Genomic DNA, 23,438 nt, shown 5'->3' on the forward strand with positions numbered 1-23,438 from the left:
TGTCTGAGGAGGCCTTACAAATAGCTGAGAAAAGAAGAGAAGCTAAAGGCAAAGGAGAAAAGGAAAGATATACCCATTTGAATGCAGAGTTCCAAAGAATAGCAAGGAGAGATAGAAAGCCTTCCTCAGTAATCAGTGCAAAGAAATAGAGGAAAACAACAGAATGGGAAAGACTAGAGATCTCTTCAAGAAAGTTAGAGATACCAAGAGAACATTTCGTGCAAAGATGGGCACAGTAAAGGACAGAAATGGTATGGACCTAACAGAAGCAGAAGATATTAAGAAAACGTGGCAAGAATACACAGAAGAACTGTACAAAAAAGATCTTCATGACTCAGATAATCATGATGGTGTGATCACTCACCTAGAGCCAGACATCCTAGAATGCAAAGTCAAGTGGTCCTTAGGAAACATCACTACGAACAAAGCTAGTGGAGGTGATGGAATTCCAGTTGAGCTGTTTCAGATCCTGAAAGATGATGCTGTGAAAGTGCTGTACCCAGTATGCCAGCAAATCTGGAGAACCCAGCAGTGGCCACAGGACTGGAAAAGGTCAGTTTTCATTCCAATCCCAAAGAAAGGCAATGCCAAAGAATGCTTGAACTACCACACAGTTGCACTCATCTCACACGGTAGCAAAGTAATGCTCAAAATTCTCCAAGCCAGGCTTCAGTAGTACGTGAGCTGTGAACTTCCAGATGTTCAAGCTGGATTTAGAAGAGCCAGAGGAATCAGAGATCAAATTGCCAGCATCCACTGGATCATCGAAAAAGCAGTAGTTCCAGAAAAACATCTACTGCTGTTTTATTGATATGCCAAAGCCTTTGACTGTGTGGATCACAACAAACTGTGGAAAATTCTGAAAAAGATGGGAATACCAGACCACCTGACCTGCCTCCTGAGAAATCTGTTTGCAGGTCAGGAAGCAACAGGTAGAACTGGACATGGAACAACAGACTGGTTCCAAATAGGAAAAGGAGTGCGTCAAGACTGTATATTGTCACCCTGCTTGTTTAACTTTTATACAGAGTACATCATGCGAAATGCTGCACTGGATGAACACAAGCTGGCAATAAGACTGCTGGGAGAAATACCAATAACCTTGGATATGCAGATGACACCACCCTTATGGCAGAAAGCGAAGAACTAAAGAGCCTCTTGATGAAAGTGAAAGAGTTGGCTTAAAACTCAACATTGAGAAAACGAAGATCATGGCATCTGGTCCCATCACTTCATGGGAAATAGATGGCAAAGCAGTGGAAGCAGTGTGAGACTTTATTTTTGGGGGCTCCAAAATCGCTGCAGATGGTGACTGTAGCCATGAAGTTAAAAGACGCTTACTCCTTGGAAGAAAAGCTATGACCAACCTAGATAGCATATTAAAAAGCAGAGACATTACTTTGCCAACCAAGGTCCATCTAGTGAATGCTATGGTTTTTCCAGTAGTCATGTATGGATGTGAGAGTTGGACTATAAAGAAAGCTGAGCGCCTAAGAATTGATGCTTTTGAACTGTGGTGTGTGAAAAGACTCTTGACGGTCCCTTGGACTGCAAGGAGATCCAACCAGTCCTTCGTAAAGGAAATCAGTCCTGAATATTCATTGGAAGGACTGATGCTGAAGCTAAAACTCCAGTAATTTGGCCACCTGGTGCAAAGAACTGACTCATTTGCAAAGACCCTGAAGCTGGGAAAGACTGAAGGTGGGAGGAGTAGGGGACAACAAGATGAGATGGTTGGATGGCATCACTGACTCAATGGACTTGAGTCTGAGTAAACTCTGGGAGTTGGTGATGCACAGGGAAGGCTGGTGTGCTCTAGTCCATGGGGTTGCAAAGAGTCGGACAGGACTGAGCGACTAAACTGAACTGATACAACCCAGTTTTGTTAGCTGTAGTCCCCCTAGTGTACATTATATCCCTAGACTTACTTATCTTATAACTGGAAGTTTTTACGTTTTGATAGTCTTTACCCATTTCCCACATCCCTTACACCTCATCTCTAGCAACCACCAATCTGTTCTTTGTATCTGTAAATTTGGTTTATTTTGTTTTTTGGATTCTACATATAAGTGAAATCATGCGGTATTTGTTTTTCTCTCTCTGACTTATTTTCCTTAGCATAATGCCCTCAAAATCCATCCATGTTGTCATACGTGTTAGGATTTCCTCCTTTTTTTGTAGTTGAATGATATCCCACTATACGTACGCACCACATTTCCTTTATCCATTCGTTTGTCCATGGACCCTTACGTGGTTTCCATGTCTTGGCTAGTGTAAGTAATGCTGCAATGAACACTGGTGCATATGTCTTTTCCAGATAGTGATTGCATTTTCTTCAGATTGCTGAATCATACGGTAGTTCTGTTGTTTATTTTCCCTCTGAGTGAGAGGGAATCCCTGTAATGGTTGAACACTGAAGGAGGAAATCTAACTCTAAAGGAAGGTTTGAAATGCAAGAGGAATAGTAAGCACACTTGGTGATTATATAGGTAAATCTAAGCCCTCATTGCATAAAATGAGAAACAATAGTGATTAATTCGGGACATGGAAACAAAACCCCTAAAATACAAATTCACGTTAAAGTTTATAGTGATGAAGAGATAATGAGTTTGAAAGCATTCTTAAATGCTTGTGTTATTCGGGAGGACTATAAAGCTATAGATACTTTGACCTAAGTTGAGCATGAATTTTAACAGCTTAATTATGGCCACTGAAAAAATAGAATGTGTATCTTAAGAGATAATTGATGGAAAAAATGGATATAAAGACAAGTACCAGTTGAGTAAAATGCTAAAAAGTAAACAGAATAAAAAGCAAAAAGTCATATGAAAGTTCATAGTAAGATGAATTCTAACTGTATCATTGATCACAGTAAACGTAATTACCTCAGTCAGGTAATTAAACTTTTTTTTTTCTGGTTTGACATTATAAACACTGCTATTAAGATTAATAATCAGAGAGAGCCTCATTAGCTTGGAGCTCAGTAATACAGTATTTTTACTATTAAGACTTTGGTTAAATTGAAAGTTATCTGTAGACCATATAAAGAACTTCTTGCTATGAAAATTAATAATGCATATAACATAGGTTTAATCACTTTAGACTTTATATCTCTCAAAAACTGTGAAAGTAGTAGTCTATAATATACAAATAAATAAACAACTAATTATTTTCAAAAATCATATTGACTAGCTTATGTCTTAATAGTTGGATGCTGAAATTTTAGTTTTTCTATATCTCTAAGGGCAATAAATTTTATTAGAAATTCTGTGGTTTGAATTTCAGTTTGTACTAAACCTAAATTACCGTAAATCAAAGAGATTTTATTCTCTATACTTTATATATTCAAAGAGGTTTTCTGTCAATAAATTAGTCTTAGTATTTATTATTGGAAAATGAAAAAAGCTCAGTATAACTGACAGTAAACCATTTTCTCTTCTTCAAAGAATTAAAAATATAAAGACTTATAACTCTAAATTTAATTAACAAAGCCAGTGCTTTAGGAGCCAGTGATTGGGCATGGGTAGGTGGAAACTCAATCTGTTGTTCAAAAGCATAAGGTTCTTTGAAGAAAAATAAAATAAAAGTTTCAAGTGATCCATTCCTAGCAAATTGTGTTTGTCTTCCCGACCCGCTGTGGTTACCAAATCCCATGTGCTGGGTGGAGGTTTTGACTTAAAGGACAGGAGCATGGGAGCAGATCTAGAGGAGGTTGATGGGAAAGGTAGAGTGGTGGAAGGGTCTTAAAGTAACCCAGGGTGTCTGAGCAATGCAGCTTTGAATTGCAAAGCTGTGGCTGACTCCTGTGTGCTGCTCGTACTCATCTGTAAACAAGATTTGACGTCCAGCTTTTAGTTTTATGTTCACTGTCCAAAAGGGAATCCATCTCAAGTTGTCGTTTCTTTGCTATCAGATCTGTGTGACGTTCTAGTCTGATGTCACGATGTAACATTACCATTGAGTCTATTCCGTAGTTGAATGGACTTGTCTTTGTTTTTCTTTTTTTTTTTTTTTTTTACTTTATGTACATGCTTTTATTTTTTCAGGAATTACAAAGGAGAGGTAAACAGAGCCTCTGCACATCAATTTGATGTCTAGTTGGGGAAGTGACACATACACATAAATTAACTGGTGAACGAAAGTACATACACATCATTGACAAATCACAAGGAAAAATGAGTTTTCATGAATACAGAATAAGTAACTGACTCCTCGGGGAAGACTTAGTGGGGGAAGTGAAGACACCCCCCCTAGAATGTTGGCCTGGCAGTCCACTGACTCTGCACTTCCACTGTAGGGGGTACGGGTTTGATCCCTAGTGGGGAAACTAAGCTCCTGCATGCCACACAGCAAAGAAAAAAAAAAAAAGGTTGGCCCAAGGATATGGTTTCTGTCTTTTTTGTTCACTGCAGATCACCTAGCACCTAAGGACAGTGCCTACAACAGAAGGGCACCCAAATACTTGTTGAGTGGATGTTGCAGAAATTTTAATATGGTCCCTGCCCTGAGCAGCCTTCCCGAACAGTGTTTGCTTCTGAAGGCTTTTATTTTTCACTAAACAGATGTGTAGTAACAACTGTTTTTGTTTTTGTTTTTTAATCAAGTAGTCAAATATTTGAGAAATTCAGTAGTCTGAAATATAAGAACCAGGAAAGAACTAAAACCATCCTCTGAACTTCTAGAATTGATGTCACAGTGTTCATGCACTAAAGTATAAACTTACTTCATGGAGAAGTCTCCCAGTTTGCATGTAGTCTGTCCTCTTGCTTCCCAATTTAAAGCAAGTTTGGCTCAGAGGTTAAAGCTTCTGCCCACAATGCGGGAGACCTGGGTTTGATCCCTGGGTTGGGCAGATCCTCTGGAGAAGGAAATGGCAACCCAATCCAGTATTCTTGCCTGGAGAATCCCATGGACGGAGAAGCTTGGTGGGCTACAGTCCATGGGATCGCAAAGAGTCAGACACGACTGAGCGACTTCACTCACTCACTCACTCAAACCAAGAAGAGGGGAGAGAGGATCAAAAAGAGGAAACTTACTTCTTAAGAGTAAGAGAAGGATTTGTAAAATCATCAAATTAAAAGGAAAAAGAAACACAAAATCTCAAAATATGTAATAGCCTAAAGCTGTTTAATGAGTGAAGAGACAAGCAGCCATATAGACACTGTGAAGATCTGATAGAATCACTTTTAAAACAAAGATGTGTAATAGCACAAAACTACCAGTCACTAGTGAACACACAGAAAGGGAAAGTAGAATTTGCCTTCTTAAGGTATATGGTCCCATCTTATTTATGAAACCAGAAAGTGTTGACGAACAGTGTAGCAAGATTTTCATGAAAATATTTTCTGATAGTTTTAACACCTAAGAAAATTAATTTTATTTGTCAAACAAGTTCACATGTCCTATCTCTGAATTTCAAATACAATGCAATTTCTAATATATTACAAACTATATAGTATTAGGGATGTTAGATAATTTAATTGCGAATGTGCATCTGTGTATAGATTTTTAATAAGATAATTGGCATGTTATAATAAGCTTAGTGATATTTAATTATGATTCTTCTTTACTCTAAACCAGGTAATTATAATGAAAGCATTTGATAAGTAAATATAAATAAAAATTAGCTATTTTAATCTGCGTCACAGATAAGTAGATCAAATGAGATTATCTTTCCCAGAATCCTTCTGGGGAAGTAAGCAGTAACCAAAGCAGTTTATTTTCTCATATTATATTAAATCTTTCAGGAATGGAATTGTACATCTTTTGTTTTTACAGTGGTGGAAATTGTGTGACAATTTTGAAGTGTGTTCTGTAAATTAAACTTTTAGATACTCTATGAAATTCCGTAGTGCCTTTTACTAGTATATGGTAACCTTACACATTATATAATCCCTCATACTACTGTTTAACATTTTCGCTTTATTTCTCTCCAGTTTTTTTGTGTGTGTGTGTTTGTGAGAGCAAATTGCTACACAGACAAATCTTTGTTTTTGTTTGTTTTATACAGTTAACACTATAAGCATCTTCCATTGTTATTTTTTCCAGCTTGTGAATTGCCTGATATACCCAGCTATTATCTTGTTCTTAGACATGTAGGGCTTTCTAGTTTCTCTGTTTTATAAATAACATCATCCTTTTGCGTATAGCTTTATTATCTTCTTAGGATGCATTTCTAATAGTGGACTATGAAGGGGCACAGCAGTTTTGAGACTCTTGGAATATATTGCTCATCAACATCTCTTGACCTCAAAAGTGTTTAGATGAACCATAGGATGCACTTAGACTCACTGTTCCATATGTCCAGAAAAACTGATATGACGTCACTCAGGGATTACAGATAGATTTCAGCTCCTATGTCTAAGAGATCTATAGTGACTGGCTAGAACATGGTGTTACGAGGCCGTAACAGGACCACGATTGGTGATGTCTTCTCTGTGTGGGAGTGAGGAGTGACAATCTGAGAGCTAGATATTTGCCCTTTATATACTCCATTATTTTTGTTAAAAATAACAGTAGTAATAATACTTTGCCTTTTGTGAGTTTTTTTTCCCTTTTTTTAGAATTTTTTTAATTAGGTATAGTTTTTGTGTTTGTTTCAGGCGTACAGCAAAGTGAATCCGTTTTGCTTATATACCTATATTCACTCTTTTAAGATTCTTTTCCTTACAATTCGTTACAGAACATCAAGCAGAGCTCCTTTTGCTATACAGTAGCTGTTTATTAGTTATCTAATTTACATGTAGCAGTGTTCCTATGTCGATCCCAGTCTCCCACTTTATCCCTTCTCCATTTTCTTCCTGGTAACTATAAGTTTGTTTTCTGCCTCTGTGACTGTATTTCTGTTTTGTGGATAAGTTCATTTGTACCCTTTTTATGGATTCCACATAAGCAATAGCATATGATATTTGTCTTTTTGTCTGTAATTTAAAAAAATTTTTTGTGCTGTGAACTACAAAATTGGATAAAAAGCAAATTCAAGAGAATTTGAGAATTTGTTTTAATATAAATTTCACATTAAATATTAAATTTGGTAATTGTAATCCAAGTACATTCACCACTTTCAGAAAAACTAGTGTAGATGTAACAATAACTGAAGGTTCATCAGAACTTGTTTCAAGTTTTTGTTAAAAATATCTGATTTAATATAAAAATGTCTTGACTTTTTTTTCACTCAGAAGGATTATAGATTAGTATACATTTTTTATTGTTCTAAGTCTGTGAAATTCTAATACATATTTTCCTCATTTGTTTTACATGTGATTGCAAAGAAATATTTAAAATTATTATGACCAAATCCACATTTAAAAAGAAAGTTATCCTGAACCCTTGACATATCCTTAGCAGTAATAGAAATTACAGATGAAAAGAACACTAGAACAATAGAATATCTGGAACGTAACTTAGCTGTATGAAATTCATAACTAATCTATAATATGTTTTCTTGTTATTTTTAGATATTCTTCTAAGTCACCAACGTTATAATTCCCCAAAGAGTACATTATCTGAAAGAAATTTAAAGCCCTCATCCAATTCATCTCTTGAATTTGCCAGTTTTCTTTCTTTTACTTACAGCCCTCAACTGTGATCACAGGGGTGTCTTAGGATCATTTCGTCCACAAGTTAAAAATTATATAAAAATATTCTTCATGTTAACATAACTTGTCATTGTTTCAACACTTCCATCTCAGTTGTTTCTCACACACTGAATTCACACAAAGTTCCTAGTGAGCATATTACAGAATTTCTGAAAAATATTTTCTTCAGATAGTTAACAAGAAATAATCTTATCATTAGCACATAGGAATCATTTTATTTATTAAGAATTCCTTCAGCCTTTGAATTCCCTTTCTTTCCATGTGTGTGTATGTGATTTTTAAAACCCAGATGCTGCTCTTTTGCTTTCTTGCATCATTCCAGGCTGTGTTAAATAGTGTAACTTTGAATAGTGTACCAGTGCTGGTATGTACACTTCTCATAGTTTAGAATATTGACTCTTTTACTGTGTTTATGTTTCTAATTCCCTAATTCCTAATGCTTCACAGCCAAAATGTTGTTTTTGCACCTCCATATGATTTTATTCACCTCAAATAAGGTGGACTTTGAAAAAGCAACAATGAGAAACCATTACTCTGACCCTTCAGTTGTTCAACAGGTACCTAAGAAGCATCTTCTACATGCTGAGCATCTATGTGAATTCCTGAAAAGTGAGTTTTAAGGAGATCACTTGAAGGAAGTAGTTTGAAACAATGAAAGTTAAAAAGGCTTAAGATGAGTGAAGGCTTCTGAAATAGAGAATGCCTACTTTGTACGAGATACTTTGTTACCACAACCAAAAAGGAGCCAGAATATTATTCAATCTGTACCTCCAAACAGTTTCATTGGCTTTTGGTTCTCATTCCTCAGTCCTACTGTGTGCCTGTGGTCCCTTGCCAGTACTGAGATAGGTAGAGCTTGGAGGAGTGGATTGTGGAGGAAAAGACTAAGCAAAGGAGAGGTGAGAAGGAAATGAGAGCAAGACGGAATTATCTGGAGATAAAAATGGTAATGCCTTACATTGCTAAGACACTTTACAGTTTACAGAGCATACTTTGGTGTTGACTAGACTGTTAGTTTCATGTTACAATGAAGAATTGAAGCCATATATTGAACTAGCAAGTGGTGGAAATAACATCTAGATGCCTTAAGTCAGTTGTTGTCATGTAGTTGCTAACTCATGTCCAACTCTGCAGCCCCATGGACTGTAGCCCGCCAGGCTCCTCTGTCCCTCCTCTGTCCATGGGATCTCTGTCCATGGATCTCAAGAATACCGCAGTATTCTTGCCAACTCCTTCTCCAGAGGATCTTCCTGACTCAGGAATCAAACCTGACCTCGCGTCTCCCACATTGCAGGGGGATTCTTTACCAGTGAGCCACCTTCCTAAGCCTAGTGTTCATTTTATTGCAAACATTTTAGAAACAGTAAGAGAATGGGTAAAATAAAATCAGATAAATTCATATAGTGGAATAGCACATAGCCATAGATGGGAACAAAAATGGATGAAAACCAGTAATACTATGCTGAAAGAAGCTTTATACTTGTATACACAAAATCTTTGTATAAAGATATAGAATAGACAAAACTGATCAGTGAGATGAAGTCATTGGTAACAGATATAATGATGCCTATAAGTTGTTTTGAGATGCATCAAATATATAAAATGGACAGAGACATGAAAAAGATACGCAAGTTTATAAAATGCTATTATAGAATCTAATTAGTATATTGGTGTTCATTGTACAAGTCTTTAAGTGTTCATAATAAAATGTTAGAAAAAAGTTGTTCATTACTTTTAGTGGTTTTGAAAATAGTATGTGTTAGTAAAAATAAAAACTTTCACCAAGAAGAATACATAGGGGATAGCAGGAGCTGGTAAAAGACTGGCTGATATGTGAAATATATCTTTGGAACCCATTAAAGTTATCCTTCCATATTGTCTGTGAATGTAGCCCCGCTTAAAAGTTAAGACTTACCAAACCAGAAGAGTGGTGTTGAGTGGAAATTGGGATGAAAGACCCTCCTGGAATGATGTGGTTAGTGTTACACAAATAAAACAATTTATTAAAACTAATGACACTCTGTCTACATTACATTATATAAAATTTTCCTTAAAAGTAAAAAGAAACCTGAAAGTAAATATTGAATGCCAATTAATTATATGCATGAATAAGCATTTAGGGGTGAAGTGTACTGATGCCTAAAAAATGAGTTGAGGATAGGTGATAGGTAAGTGATATAAAGGACTTCCCAGGTGGCGCTAGTGGTAAAGAAAAGTGAAAGTGAAGTCGCTCAGTCGTGTCTGACTCTTTGCGACCCCGTGGACTTGTAGCCTACCAGGCTTCTCCGTCCATGGGATTTTCAAGGCAAGAGTACTGAAGTAGGTTGCCATTTCCTTCTCCAGGGGATCTTCCCAACCCAGGGATCAAACCCAGGTCTCCTGAGTTGTAGGCAGAAGCTTTTACTGTCTGAGCCACCAGGAAAGTGGTAAAGAACCCACCTGCCAATGCCTGAGACGTGGATTCAGTTCTTGGGTTTGGAAGATCCCCTGGAGAAGGGCACAGCAATCCACTCCAGTATTCTTGCCTGGAGAATCCCATGGACAAAGGAGCTTGGTGGGCTATGTCCATAGGGTCGCCAAGAATCAGACACAACTGAAACAATTTAGCACGCACACATGTGATATAAAACAAATTGTAGAATGGTAATTATGAAGTCTAGTATATGGGAAGTTACTATATAGTTCTTATAACCTGACGAAGAAGACGACGAGAACCTAAGTAAGAGTCCAGGGTATTCAAATAATCATTTTTTGTAAATATTGAATTAACTAAGAGTTATTGCAGCAGTAAGTAGCAACAAACTTCACCCAGGGCCCAGATCTTGGTCTCTAATACCACTTCTCACTAAAAGAAACTAGAATTTCTTGAAAACATGGCAGATTACAGATAGAAGAATTGCATCATTGTGAGTTTAAGAAATTAATGACTGAACTGAGCTTTTATAGTAGAATATTACTATGCTTAGAAAATAAAAAATCTTAGAGACAAAGGGCCATAATGTGTGTATGATTCAGAAAAACATTATGCTCACACGTGTGTATATGTGTATGAAAGGGGGAAAGAGACTACAGATAATAAAGCAAATGAGATAAAATGTTAGCAACAGGTAAATCTGAGTAAAGCATAAATGTGTGTTCCTTACACTATTTTTATTTTTATAACATTTTGTAAGGTTGAAATTACTTTTCCCCAAAAGATTAGACAGGAGTGGTGCTGGAGGGAAACCCAGATGACCTACTTAGCTAGGGACTAATATTTAGTTGGACTAATTTTTTTTTTTGCTGAGGGATGTTCCATTGTATGGATATTCTACATTTTATTTATCCATCTCTAGTTGACATTTGGGTTGTTTCCATTTTGAGACTGTTATGCGATGGGATAATGATTCTGTGAAGAGTTGTGTACACATTTTTGTGTGAATGTACTTTTTATTTCTCTGTGTATATATATCTAAGAGTTGAATTGCTGGGCATGTTTTCGCTTCTGTTTACCTTTGAGGAATGGCCAGGCTGTTTTCCAGAGCCTCTGTTTCATTTTAAATTCCCACTATCAATACATACGAGTTTCCAATTTCATGGCCAACATTTGTTATTATCTGTCTTTCTTTTGTTAAAGCATCCTCTTAGGTGTAAAGTGGGCCTCTCTCTATTTTTAAACCCTATAAGTATGATTAGGTCTTAGTAGTAATGAAATGGTCTCCACCCATTTCTAGCAGTGAGCCTCTTTATTAAATATGGAATACATATAAGTGGAAATAGGATAACATCAGAGAAATTCTTTTCCCATTTCTTTGTTAGTATTTCAAAATTATTTGGAGAAAATCTCAAGAGAAGGGAGATTGGAGTTTTAAAAGTGTAGAGCTAGAACTCACAGATTTTAAATGCCTGTTATAATCAAATACATATTTAGCATCTAACCCCCTGACTCTATTGTAACCATTAATACCACCGCCACTGAAGTCTCCACAGTGGTTTTGGGTGCCTTCCCTCACCCTCGCCATAGCATGGAGCCCATCGTCTGCCTTCTTCTGGGAGCTCAGAGCTTCTGCTAGTATTAGTTCACCACACTATAGATTAAACTGGACCATGTCAGTTCATCTGAGGTCTAACCATTGGTTTTTAACATGGTTTCTATAGGGAAAATACGACATTTTTTTTCTTTCAACCCATCAGCTTACAAATGACTGTTTAGAAAACAACTTGATTATAATTTGGTAACTATTTGTCCATGAGGAAAGGCAAATTAAGTTGAAATTATTTAACCTAATGTCAGAAAGCTTTATGTTGACTTAAACCATCATCATGGATTAAAACTTTAATGAAGGATCATTCTCTTTATTCTAATTGGAGTTTTTATGTGTTGAAATTAAATATTATTGCCATAAGTAGGAATTGAAAAAATAGGAATTGAATTTAATTTTGAAAATGTATGTGTGAGTATCAAAGAGAATAGAAAGAACAATAGTATTTCTTTCACTCATATTTTATTTGTCTCACTGTAACAAAGGGAAGATGCTCTTAGTTTTATCTGTTTCCTGAAAGGTCAGTTTTTCATATTTGATATGTGCATCCACCTATATACTTATTTCCTCATGTTTTATTTTCATAATCAAGTTTAATTGACCTTTAATAATTGTTAAAGAGGATTGGATTAAAATCTGATTAATATGACAATGGTTATACGTGGGCTTTTTTCTTAAATGGGACTATAATAGTTTTAGATTTGATTCGATAAAAATTTCATGTCCTTTTCCCTAATATGCATGTATTCAGTTCAGTTCAGTCGCTCAGTCGTGTCTGACTCTTTGCAACCCCATGAATCGCAGCACGCCAGGCCTCCCTGTCCATCACCAACTCCCGAAGTTCACTCAGATTCACGTCCATCGAGTCAGTGATGCCATCCAGCCATCTCATCCTCGGTCGTCCCCTTCTCCTCCTGCCCCCAATCCCTCCCAACATCAAAGTCTTTTCCAATGAGTCAACTCTTCACATGAGGTGGCCAAAGTACTGGAGTTTCAGCTTTAGCATCATTCCTTCCAAAGAAATCCTAGGGCTGCTCTCCTTCAGAATGGACTGGTTGGATCTCCTTGCAGTCCAAGGGACTCTCTGTAGAAGGAAATGGCAACCCACTCCAGTGTTCTTGCCTGGAAAACCCCAGGAACGGGGCAGCCTGGTGGGCTGCCGTCTGTGGGGTCGCACAGTCAGATACGACTGAAGCGACTTAGCAGCAGCAATACCACTTCTACTGATCATCCATACCCAGTATAATCCTACACAACTTTCTTTTTAATCTACAAAATAAAGAGTGCAATGCTCTCTGTTTATCTCTCATTTCATTAGACTATTATGACTGTCAAATGTCAAATAGGATGTAGGTTTATTTTTAATACTCCCACTCTCCTTTCTTTTTTTGGAGGGATGTTTGTGTGTGTGTGTGTTTGTGTGTTTTTTTCTGAGCTTTTGAATAGAAAAAAAGACGGTTGGCAGAAGGTGTTCCTCAGAAACACTATGCTGATGTATCAGAATAACAGCACATCCTGGACTTTTGGGTCACACTTGCCTGAGGCGTCCACCAGCTATGAAGGACTGATGAAGGGTGTTCTTCCTGTGTGAGACTAATTAGGCTTCTAGGCTCATCATGTTATCTCTACAGAGGTTCCTGGCTATGCCTGAAGTCCAGAGCTTGACTTGAATATTTTCAGTTAACATTCGCTTTGTCAGAGGACCATAAACTTCCCCCTAGTTAAATATGAGCTGTCGTTTTGGTAATGTCTTTTTGTGTTGGATTCTTACAGCTCTCCACACAGGGGGATGCAAGTCAGGTGATTGGACCTCTTACCGAAGGACAGAGAAGAAATGTGGCTGTAGTAAACTCACTATATAAGTTGCACCAATCCGTAACAAAGGTAACCTTTATTTTAATTAAGCTCTGTTGACTTAATTTCAGGTTCTTTCTTCTTGCCTCGAATTTAGACAGTCATGAATTTTTAGTGTTTTTCCAAGGAATACAGTGAAAATGTGATTGTAAACTAAGCTGAGGACTGAACTCTTTCTAAACAGTCTTTGATCCTGGCCTTTATTATTTGCCTGTACAGTTAGTTTAAAATACATGAGGGACTCAAGGTTGCTTGATATAGTCAAGTTTATTGAACAGTTGATTTAAGGGTAAATTATATGTGTTTTATACCTATAATAACATAATTTGATACCATATGGGTGGTAGCAAATTATAGCAAAGGCAGTAACAATATAAGAACTCATAAGTTCCCTAACATGTCAGAAAGCTTCTATCTTTGCCAAAAAAAATGAGGGAGAAGATGCATTTAAAACAGTGATATATAATCTTATGATATATAATCACTAAAGACTACTTGTGAGTAGAAAAAAATTTTTGCTATTGTTCTACTAACTCTTTAAAAAAAAAATGACTGAACTTTAACTTGTTTGCCATCATGTATTATGTCTAAGATGAACTATAAACATAACTAAGTATTAGGAAAGCAACATTTTCAACCCCATCTTTGATTCTTGAGTCACTTGTGTTTACTCTACTAATGATTTTCAAAATATTTGGTAAGTAGGGAGATAGTTAGAAGACATGAAGAAGCCAATGGTTAGTTGATATTCCTAAAAACTTGACCTCTGGTATGAGCTTTTATATGCTAGACGGTATTTTAGAATACTTGTAATGACTTACTTGTAAGTATATTTTCCATTTACTTAAATTTTTGAGCAAGTCATTTTTATCAATTAAGGGTTTCCAAACTGTGTCTTTGGTATGCTAAACAAAATATATTTTTAAAGAGTTATTAACAGGTAAATGTCAGGCAAGTAAATAACAAAAATAGATAAAAAGAATATATATTTTCTATTTCCTTTCATTATTACTCTACAGACTCACAAGCAATGAAAAGTTGCACTTATTTAGCCTGATTTAAATGTCTTCATTGATACTTTCAGAATTTTCATAGTGTTGGTATTGATTTGTAGAAAGGGAAACATTTGACATTTGACTTGTTAAAAATTATAGTCAACTTAGAAAAGGTGATTTTTTTAAAAAATAAATAAATATGGCTTTAAACTGATCTTTTCAAGTTAAAACTATATCATTAAGGAAAGCTAGCTTTTAAAATTCTTAATGTTTTCATTATTTTAAGTAGGTAATTACTTTATACAGGAAAACTTTTTAAAACCTGTCCTACCTACTGCATACTAATGGACTTTTAAAACAGGTATGAGATGCTACTCTAAAGTAATGATAATGTGAAAACAGTTTTATCATGTTATGATCAAAATTAGTATTTATAAAAATAGGTAACTTACTCAAATATAACTGGATTTGTTCTAGGTGGTTTCCAGTCAGAGCTCATTCCCACCAGCAGCTGAGCAAACTATAATTTCAGCCCTAAAGGTAAAAGAATTTAATTTAATCTTTGACTCTGTAGATCAGAGTCAGTTTTAGAATTGTTTGGATGAGTGGGAGATGTCACATTTAAAAATAATTCAGAATCTTCTCCATATGCCAAAAGTAGCATGTTGATGATTATCCTAAAGAGAGAGGCTACTTGTGTGTTTATATTTTCGAGAATTTAAAAATAGACCCTGTTGGTGTCTACAGATTGTGTTCCAGTTATGATAATTGTATCATAAGCAAGAGAAGCAAGAGTCTTATAAATATTCACTGTATCTTAGGGCAGTGCTGCCCAGTATTATCCCAACAAAGCAGTGGTTCTCCATCAAGGCAATTTTGTCCCCTTGGGGCATTGAGTGATATCTGGAAACATTTTTAATCATCATGACCGGGAGCAGGGTGCTACTGGCCTCTCGTGCCAGGGATTCTGTCGCACATCGTGCAGGGCACAGTCCCCCGTAACACAGAATTGCCAGGCCCCACATCTCAGTAATGCCAAGGCTGGGAACTCCACCGTGTACCTGTAAGATATGACACCAGCGCACATTCCCACTTTTTAATGTACTAACGTAGGTTTTGCCTTGAGAAGAGTAAGAGGAGATGCAGTCAGTCCAGAGCCTTCCTGCAGTGACCCTGCCAAGTGCGGACGGAATTGCTTATGTTAACAGACCTCAGTGAAACAGTTTTGTCCTTGCTTTTTAATTAAATTTCATTAAAAGTCTTTATGGCATAATAAGTGAAGAACAAACAGAATCCTCTGACTCAAAGGGAAAAAGAGAATCTTGAATTTTCCTGAGACTGTAGGAAGCTTACTACGTCACTTTGATTTAGGATGTTATAATGCATAAATGCAACCCAAGAACCAAAAATCTCCATGCTTTTATTATTTGATGGAAAAGATATTAAACATACTTTTTTACTTACTACAAAATATAAAGACACATAGTAGTCTTCTCTACCTTGTTGAGATTTTATCCAAAATTAAATGTTATTTTAGGTTCAAAGTTCATCATTTCATAGTACCAGCATTAACTCCTATGTCATCAATGACATAATTAATGATTGTACATTTAGAGTCATTTCATTATAACCACCTCGGCTATAAGTAGTCTTAAACACCTTAGGCCAGTAGTTCTGTTGCATTTATTACTGAGATCATCTTGCACAGATAGCGAATATATTCTTAAGTTTGTATAAGTTTTTATTGTGTGGGTTTGATATTCTTTATATTGAAATATTTTGCATTATCGAGACTTCAGTATTTTTGTAATCTTAGTTATTTTAGCTAAGTACTTCCCTAACCAAAAAATCACTGTTTTGTAAAGAGCTTGTGAAATATAATCTAACATCGTTTCTCAGTTTCCTCTGGCAGTTATCAGTCCTGTACCCATCGTTTCCATGAAGGCTTTCTCCATAATGCTGTCTTCTCTGTTTTATGTTTCCCATGAGTTGGAAACCTTGCCTGACTATAAAGTTCTCTGAGTACACCATCATATTATAATACAGATAGAGGCAGTTTTATTTCTTCCTTTCTGATCTTGATGCCTGCTTTCCCGTGCTTTTTTCACCTGCTAGAACACCTAGTACCACGTTGCCTAGAACTGGTGAGAGTGGACTTGTCTGCTTGTTTCTAATGTGGGGAAAAGCACTGAGTATTTATTTTACTGTTTGAAGTAGGATATGTTCTCAGATGGCTTTTATCAGATTAAACAGTTTCTTTTTTATTCCTAATTTAATGAGATTTTTTAAAGTTATAAGTGGTAGTGTTTCATCAAACAGCCTTTTCTGTATAAAATGATCACATGGTTTCACCTCTTTATTCTGTTAATAAAATACTGAATGTATTTTCAGATATCAGACCAACCTCGATCATGATGTATTACCCTCTTTATGTATTTCTTTCTGGATTTGATTTACTTAATTTGTATTGAAGATGTTTGTATCTGTAATCATAAGTGATATTGGTATATAGGTTTCTTTTTTGTAATTCTTTGTCTGGTTTTGAAACTGTTTCCTCCTTTTCTGTTTTCTGAAAGAATTTGTGTAGAATTCGTATTGTTTTCTCCTTAAATGCTTAATACAATTCTCCAGTGAAGCCATCTGGGCCTGTAGGTCTTTTTTGTAGAAAGTTTATAACTACAAATTTAATTTGTTTAATAGATAGAGGGCTATTCAGATAATCTGTTATTTGTTTTTTTTTTCTGGATTGAGCTTTGATTCTTTGATTCTTTATTAGGTATTTGTCTGTTCATCTAAATTACCTAATTTGTCAGAATAAAGCTGTATATGATATTCTCTAACTGTCTAGTTAAAGTCTATAGGACCTATAGTGATAACCTCTTTTTCTTACTGATGATTTGTGTTCTCTTATCTTTTTAAACTCAGTTTAGTCATGGGTTTACCAATTTCATAATCTTGTTAAAGAAACATCTTTGGGCTTTATTAATTTTCTCTACTGTTTGTCTATTTCCCTGATTTCTGATTTTAGATTTTTAAATTTCCTTCTTATTTTGAATTTTCTTTGCCTTTTGTTGTTTGTTTTTTGGAGACCATACACCATTGATTTTTAGACCCCTCCCATCCTCTAAATTTAAAGTTGTAAACTTCCCTCGAACTTTAATTTTGATATGGCGTGCTTTTATCTTCATTCATTTTGAAATATTTTTTTATTTCCTTTGTGGTTTCTTATTTGATTCATTTTTTAAAATTTCTGATTATTTGTGGTATTTCTAGATATCTTACTGATTTTTTGTTCTTGCTTATCACTTTTTTATTGAAGTATGGTTGATTTGTGACATTGATTTCTGATTTAATTCTATTATCATCAGGAAACATTCTGTATGGTTTCAATCCTTTTAAATTTATTGAGTATTATGGTCTAATATGCAGTCTGTCTTGGTGAATGAACCATGTATGCTTGATAAAAACTTGTAATCCTCAGTTGTTTAGTGTCATGTTTGTAAATATCTGGTAAGTCAAAGTGTAGTGATGTGTTCAGATTTCATGTGCCTCTACTGATATTTTGATAGTGGTTCTATCACTAGATGAAAGATATGAGTTACAATTTTCCATGATTGTGGACTTGCTTCTGTCTCCCTTCCATTCTGTTGATTCTTGACTCTTCAGTTGTGAAGCTATATAACTAATTGTGCTGAGGCTCTGTTCTATAAGTATTTATCATTTTTATGCCTTCTGATGAACTGACCCTTTTGTCGTTAGGAGAGATCCTTCTTTAGCTTTGTTAATACTTATTTTCATGCTTTATTTTATCTGATAATAAATTACTCCAGTCTTTTTATTCTTAATGTTTACAGAAGAAGATGTATCTTCTTTTGTCCATTTACTTTCAACTCCTCTGCGTCTTTAGTTTTTAAATGCATTTCTTGTAGAGAGTAGCGTTGGGTCTTGTCTTTTGTCTGTTCCCATAATCTCTGCCTTTGCATTGGAGTGTTTAGTCTGTTAACATAATACAGTTATCAATAAGGTTTTATTTAGGTGTATAGTTTTATTGTGTTTTGTTTGTTCCCTTTGTTCTGTTATTGCCTCTTTTCCTCCTTTTCTGCCACCTTTTGGATTCTTTGATTGTTATTTTTTTGAATTTCACTTAAGTTTATTTCTTAAATCTTTGTCTGTATCTCTGTGATTTTTTCCCCCATTGTTCTTCTGTGGATATATGCATTCTTAACTTCCCACAGTCTTTTAGAGTTAATATTGTATCATGTCATGTAAAATCTAGAAAGTTTGCATTAATTGAAGTACATTTACATCTACTTGCATGGAGTATCCTTTTTTTATTTTAAAATTTCCATGTTGGTTCTTTTTTAAATTTTAAATCATTCTGTTGAGATTTCCTATTATTTATGATGGGCATTTTTTCCTTTATCTCATTGAGGTTCTTGCCTGATAACTGTAGAGTGGCTCATTTCAGAATTGGCAGCTATTGATTGTCTTTTCCCTTTAGAATTGATAACATCTCCTCAGTTCAGTTCAGTCGCTCAGTCGTGCCTGACTCTTTGCAACCCCGTGGACTGCAGCCCACCAGGCTTCCCTGTGCTTCACCAGCTCCTGGAACTTGCTCAGACTCATGTCCATCGAGTTGGTGATGCCATCCAACCGTCTCCTAGCTTTTTGTTATTTGGTTATTTTAATATATCCTAGACAATGTAAACATTATGTTTTGTAGACTCAGTGTTTTTATATATTGCTCCTATAAACATGTTGACCATTTCTTTAGCAGATAAGTAGCTTGTTGAGACTCAAATTGTACACTGTCAGATCTGCAGCTGGCCATGTCGAAGATCTCAGTTCTTTAAGCCTCAGTTGCAAGCCACTTGTTTGCTTTGCACACACATGGTTGAACCAGCTGAAGACTAGTGCTGAGTTCACACATGGAAAAATAGGCTTGTTTCTTCTCTGGCTCTCTCCTCTCTGAAGCCTGGGTTGAACCACAGCCCCTTCCCATGTTCCTTTGACCTGAAAGACCTGGAAGGTTTGGTTTGCTTTTTCTCTCAGCATTTTAGCCACCTAGGCTTGCCACTGCCATGACTAATCACTCTCATTGCAGAGGCACAAAAGAGAAAAACTCACTCTCTTCTGATTGTTATATATTTCCACACCCCTCTAAAACTACTTGCTTTTTTTTCCATCTCCAGAAGCCTCCAGTAGGGTTTTTTTTGTTGTTTTTTTTTGGTATTTTTCCACAATTATGTGTAGGAGGATCTGTAGTTAGGCACTCACTCCTTCATACTGTGTAGAAAACTTGCCCTTCCTTCTTGAAATCTCCTGTCTATTTATTTTCACTATATTCCAGGGTCTCTTCTTACTTCTTTGCCCAGTGGCAAAGAATAACCAAAAGCTCATTGGAGTCAAATGCACCTAGAAAATCCCAGCTTTTCAACTTGATGGCTTCGGATAACCTTCTTAACTTGACTTTAGTTTCCCTATCTACAAATTACTTTAAATTCCGCATCAGTAAGTTAGAGATTCTCTTAATTCTTAGAGGAAGGAACAATTGAGTTTTCAGTGGCATGGTTACCTGTGAAACCCAAAGCACAGTATCCAGCACGTGACATCTACTAAATAAGTACTACTACCCCGCTTAATCTGTCAAGGGCTCCTCTTCTGCATGACATGAAAATGGTATTCCTTACTCTATGAACTGTCCTCTGGGATCTCAATGACTTATTTGGCTTCATCTTCTATCTTAAAAGCCAAAGACAAAAAAAAAAAAAAAAAAAAAGCCAAAGACAACCATATCTAGTGAAAACGTGTTAGAAACTACAACTGTGAAGCCCTCAGTCCCTGCTGGAGAGCCCATGTGGGTTTCCCCGTAAGTCCTTCCAACTTGTGTCCAAAACTGAGCTCAGTATTTCCTCCCTCCATCCCTAAATCAGCCAATTGCTTATGCATTTACACATTCAGTTGATAATGCCACCAAGTCATTAAAGGAGGAAAAAAATCTGAGTGTACCCTTTCGTCTTTCCATTCCGTATTTCTCACATCTGATTCCCAAGTCCTCTGTTCTCCTTTCCCAGTGTCTCTACCTCATCTCATCTCTGTTCCTGCTGCCTCTGATTTGGTTCAGGCACTCACCACTTTGCATCCTACTATGTCCTCTTGCCTTTAGTGTAATTTATCCAGTCTGCTGTCCCAGTGTGAATTTTCCCAAATTCAAATCTTTAACCACGTTTTGGTTTGTTTTTTTTCCCATTGCTTAAAACCCATCGTTGGTTTCCCAGTCCTTTCAGGATATATTCCTGTCTCCTGAGCAGCCTGCACAGAGTACATCTGCTCTGTCTCTCTTCCACATCGGCAGCCACCGCATACTCTGTTAAACTCCTTACAGTTCCCCAAATGTATAACCTTCCCCAGGCTTCTGTGCTCTTGACGTATGCTCCCCGCAGTCTCACACCCTCCCTCCCAGCACATACACTTAGCTTTTAACCTATTTTAACCTTTGAAAACTCAGTTCACGCAACACTTTTTGTTTTTTAATCCTCTAAGTATAATTTGGGTGTTTCTCCCATGTTTCCCTATCAACTTCCCTGGTGGCTCAGACAGTAAAGCATCTGTCTACAATGTGGGAGACCCAGGTTTGAGCCCTGGGTTGGGAAGATCCCCTGGAGAAGGAAATGGCAATCCACTCCAGTACTATTGCCTGGAAAATCCCATGGACAGAGGAGCCTGGTAGGCTACAGTCTATGGGGTCACAAAGAGTGGGACACGACTGAGCGACCCATGTTCCCTAGCTCTCGGAGCTCTGATACCACCACAGCTTATCTGTTGTCACTAGATTGTGAGCTCCCTGAGGGCACACTGTATGTGTGCATACACACGAACACTCTGTCTTTTATCTTGTTTCATTTTCATCCTTTATTTGCGAAAGGAGAGCCGAGGGATTGTGGGGCAGAAGGCTTAGAGAGAAAACACAGAGCCCATGTCTCTGTCAGTCCTGTACACATATCTTTATTTTTATCAGCAAATTAAGGCTTGAGATGACATTTAGGAATCTTATGCATAAGGATCCTATTTAACCTTTTTTCATTGATTTCAATTATTTATATGAGCCAAAGTCATCCATCTTCCTTGTATGTAATCATGATTACATAATTACACATATAATATACTTAAGCATGTATAATATACTTAAAATTTAGATTTTGAAAGTTTACTGAGGTCCAGTCATATTTTCACATAAAAACCGTAACTGTGGCCTAGGATCATAATGTAACTAATGAGTATACTTCGCAGTAGAACAGTTTCTCAACCTTGGCACTATTGATGTTTTTGGCTGGATGGTTCTTTGTCATGGGGGACTGTCTGTTGCATTGTAGGGTGTTTAGCAGTGTCTCTGTCCTCTTATTTACTGGATGCTGGAAGCATACCCCTCCCCCACCCCAGCCATGACAATCAGAAATGTCTCTAAACATTGCCCCCAGTTGAGACTCACTGCTGTCAAACTTTAAATAGAAATCTGACCCACAAAATGCCTAACTGTTCTGCCCTTTGAGAGTCACTAATATATTTATTATATCCAGTTTGGTCTAAAGCATATGATGTTGCTCCAGTTTTGAAGAATTACTTTTGGTCTTGCCTCAGTCTTTCCAAAAACTTTAGAAAATGTGTTCAGATTATCCTTGCTTCATAAGTGACATTACCCTTCTCTTCTCCTTTCTCCAGAGGCTCATTTGAGTGTTAAACTTTTTGAAAATATGAGAAAAGTGGGGGAGTTGAAATTTTTCAGCGCCGTGTTCCACATATTTTAAACTTTAAAAATCATTACTGACAGCAGTTATGAGAAGAGCAGACTTCTGTTGGGTTATTATAGTTAAACTGTAGATAGTCTGAATTTGATATAATGTGAAAACTTTTAGTCAAAATGCTTCTCACACCTCAGATTTCTTTGTATTTGATCTATTTAAATTTTGCCTCTTCTTAATCTTCTTTCAGGCGATCTGTGTCCTTATGGGAAACGCTGTGCAACCCTTGCTGACTTCTGTGGGCGACGCCATTGAGGCCATCATCATCACTATGCACCAAGAAGACTTTTCTGGGTAATGACTCCCAGCCGCAGGTTTTGCTGGCCTCCATAGCATTTGTGTTCCGTTCCCACCTCCACCTCTGCTCCCTAAGCCTCGACCATCTAGAGCATCTGGAGCCTTGTTCCTCTTGTGATGGAGCTGGCCTCCACCCTTATCCTACTTTATTTGTTGTGCACCATTACCTGATGTTTTCAGCCTTTCCTGTCATCGTTTGTCTCCTGTTATTCAGATATGGAACCATTAACATCTATGGGACTCAGCTGGTTATTAATGCTTCAGGACGTTTGGTACCATCTTGTTTTTGCAATTATATTTTTTCCCTTACTTCTCACAAATAGCCTGTACTTGAGCCTTTGGTGTTGGTATAGTATTCCTTGTATAAAATGTCCTGTCTCTATTGCTCTGCTAGTCTGATTCCTACTCTGGCTTTGAGAGCAAGGTCCTGCCCAGCCCTCTGCAAAAAAAATTGATTTTCCTTCATCAGAGTCTTAGTGCAGTCTAATGTGGTCATATCACTCCTAAACACTCCATAAACACTGGTATTATTCCGTAGCTATTTCGTATATGAACTGCTTATCCATATCTATGTGTTTTGAGAATAAAAATCATAGTTCCTAGCTTAGTGTTTACTGAAATCTTTTTAAGTAAAATGGCTTTGACTTAGTGTATTAGAAAATGAGAATTTGAAACAGTTTGCACATGTTCAAAGTGATTTAAAAAAAAACATACTTTAGAACTAAACATTCATATATTTTGTATATAGATATATATTCTTTATTTCTAGTTTATAGTTAATTTTTATTTTTAATTGCCCTGTTTCTTTATATTCATGTTGTTTAATAGAGTGCCTACTTTACTGAATTTCTAGCCACTGGTCTATCTGTTTAT

The 23,438-nt window shown here is 36.4% G+C and overlaps 1 protein-coding gene across 1 annotated transcript in view; it reads left to right on the forward strand.

Moving 5' to 3' along the window:
- Nucleotides 1-23,438, forward strand: part of COG5 (component of oligomeric golgi complex 5) — a 282,487-nt gene that overhangs the window by 229,735 nt on the left and 29,314 nt on the right. Inside the window, exons 15-17 of the mRNA XM_005679133.3 lie at nucleotides 13,394-13,504; nucleotides 14,947-15,009; nucleotides 22,459-22,562. Coding sequence (XP_005679190.2) covers nucleotides 13,394-13,504; nucleotides 14,947-15,009; nucleotides 22,459-22,562 — 278 coding nt within the window. The remainder of the gene's footprint in view (nucleotides 1-13,393; nucleotides 13,505-14,946; nucleotides 15,010-22,458; nucleotides 22,563-23,438) is intronic.

The sequence above is a fragment of the Capra hircus genome, chromosome 4, assembly GCF_001704415.2.
Source record: "Capra hircus breed San Clemente chromosome 4, ASM170441v1, whole genome shotgun sequence".
Lineage (NCBI taxonomy): Eukaryota > Metazoa > Chordata > Mammalia > Artiodactyla > Bovidae > Capra > Capra hircus.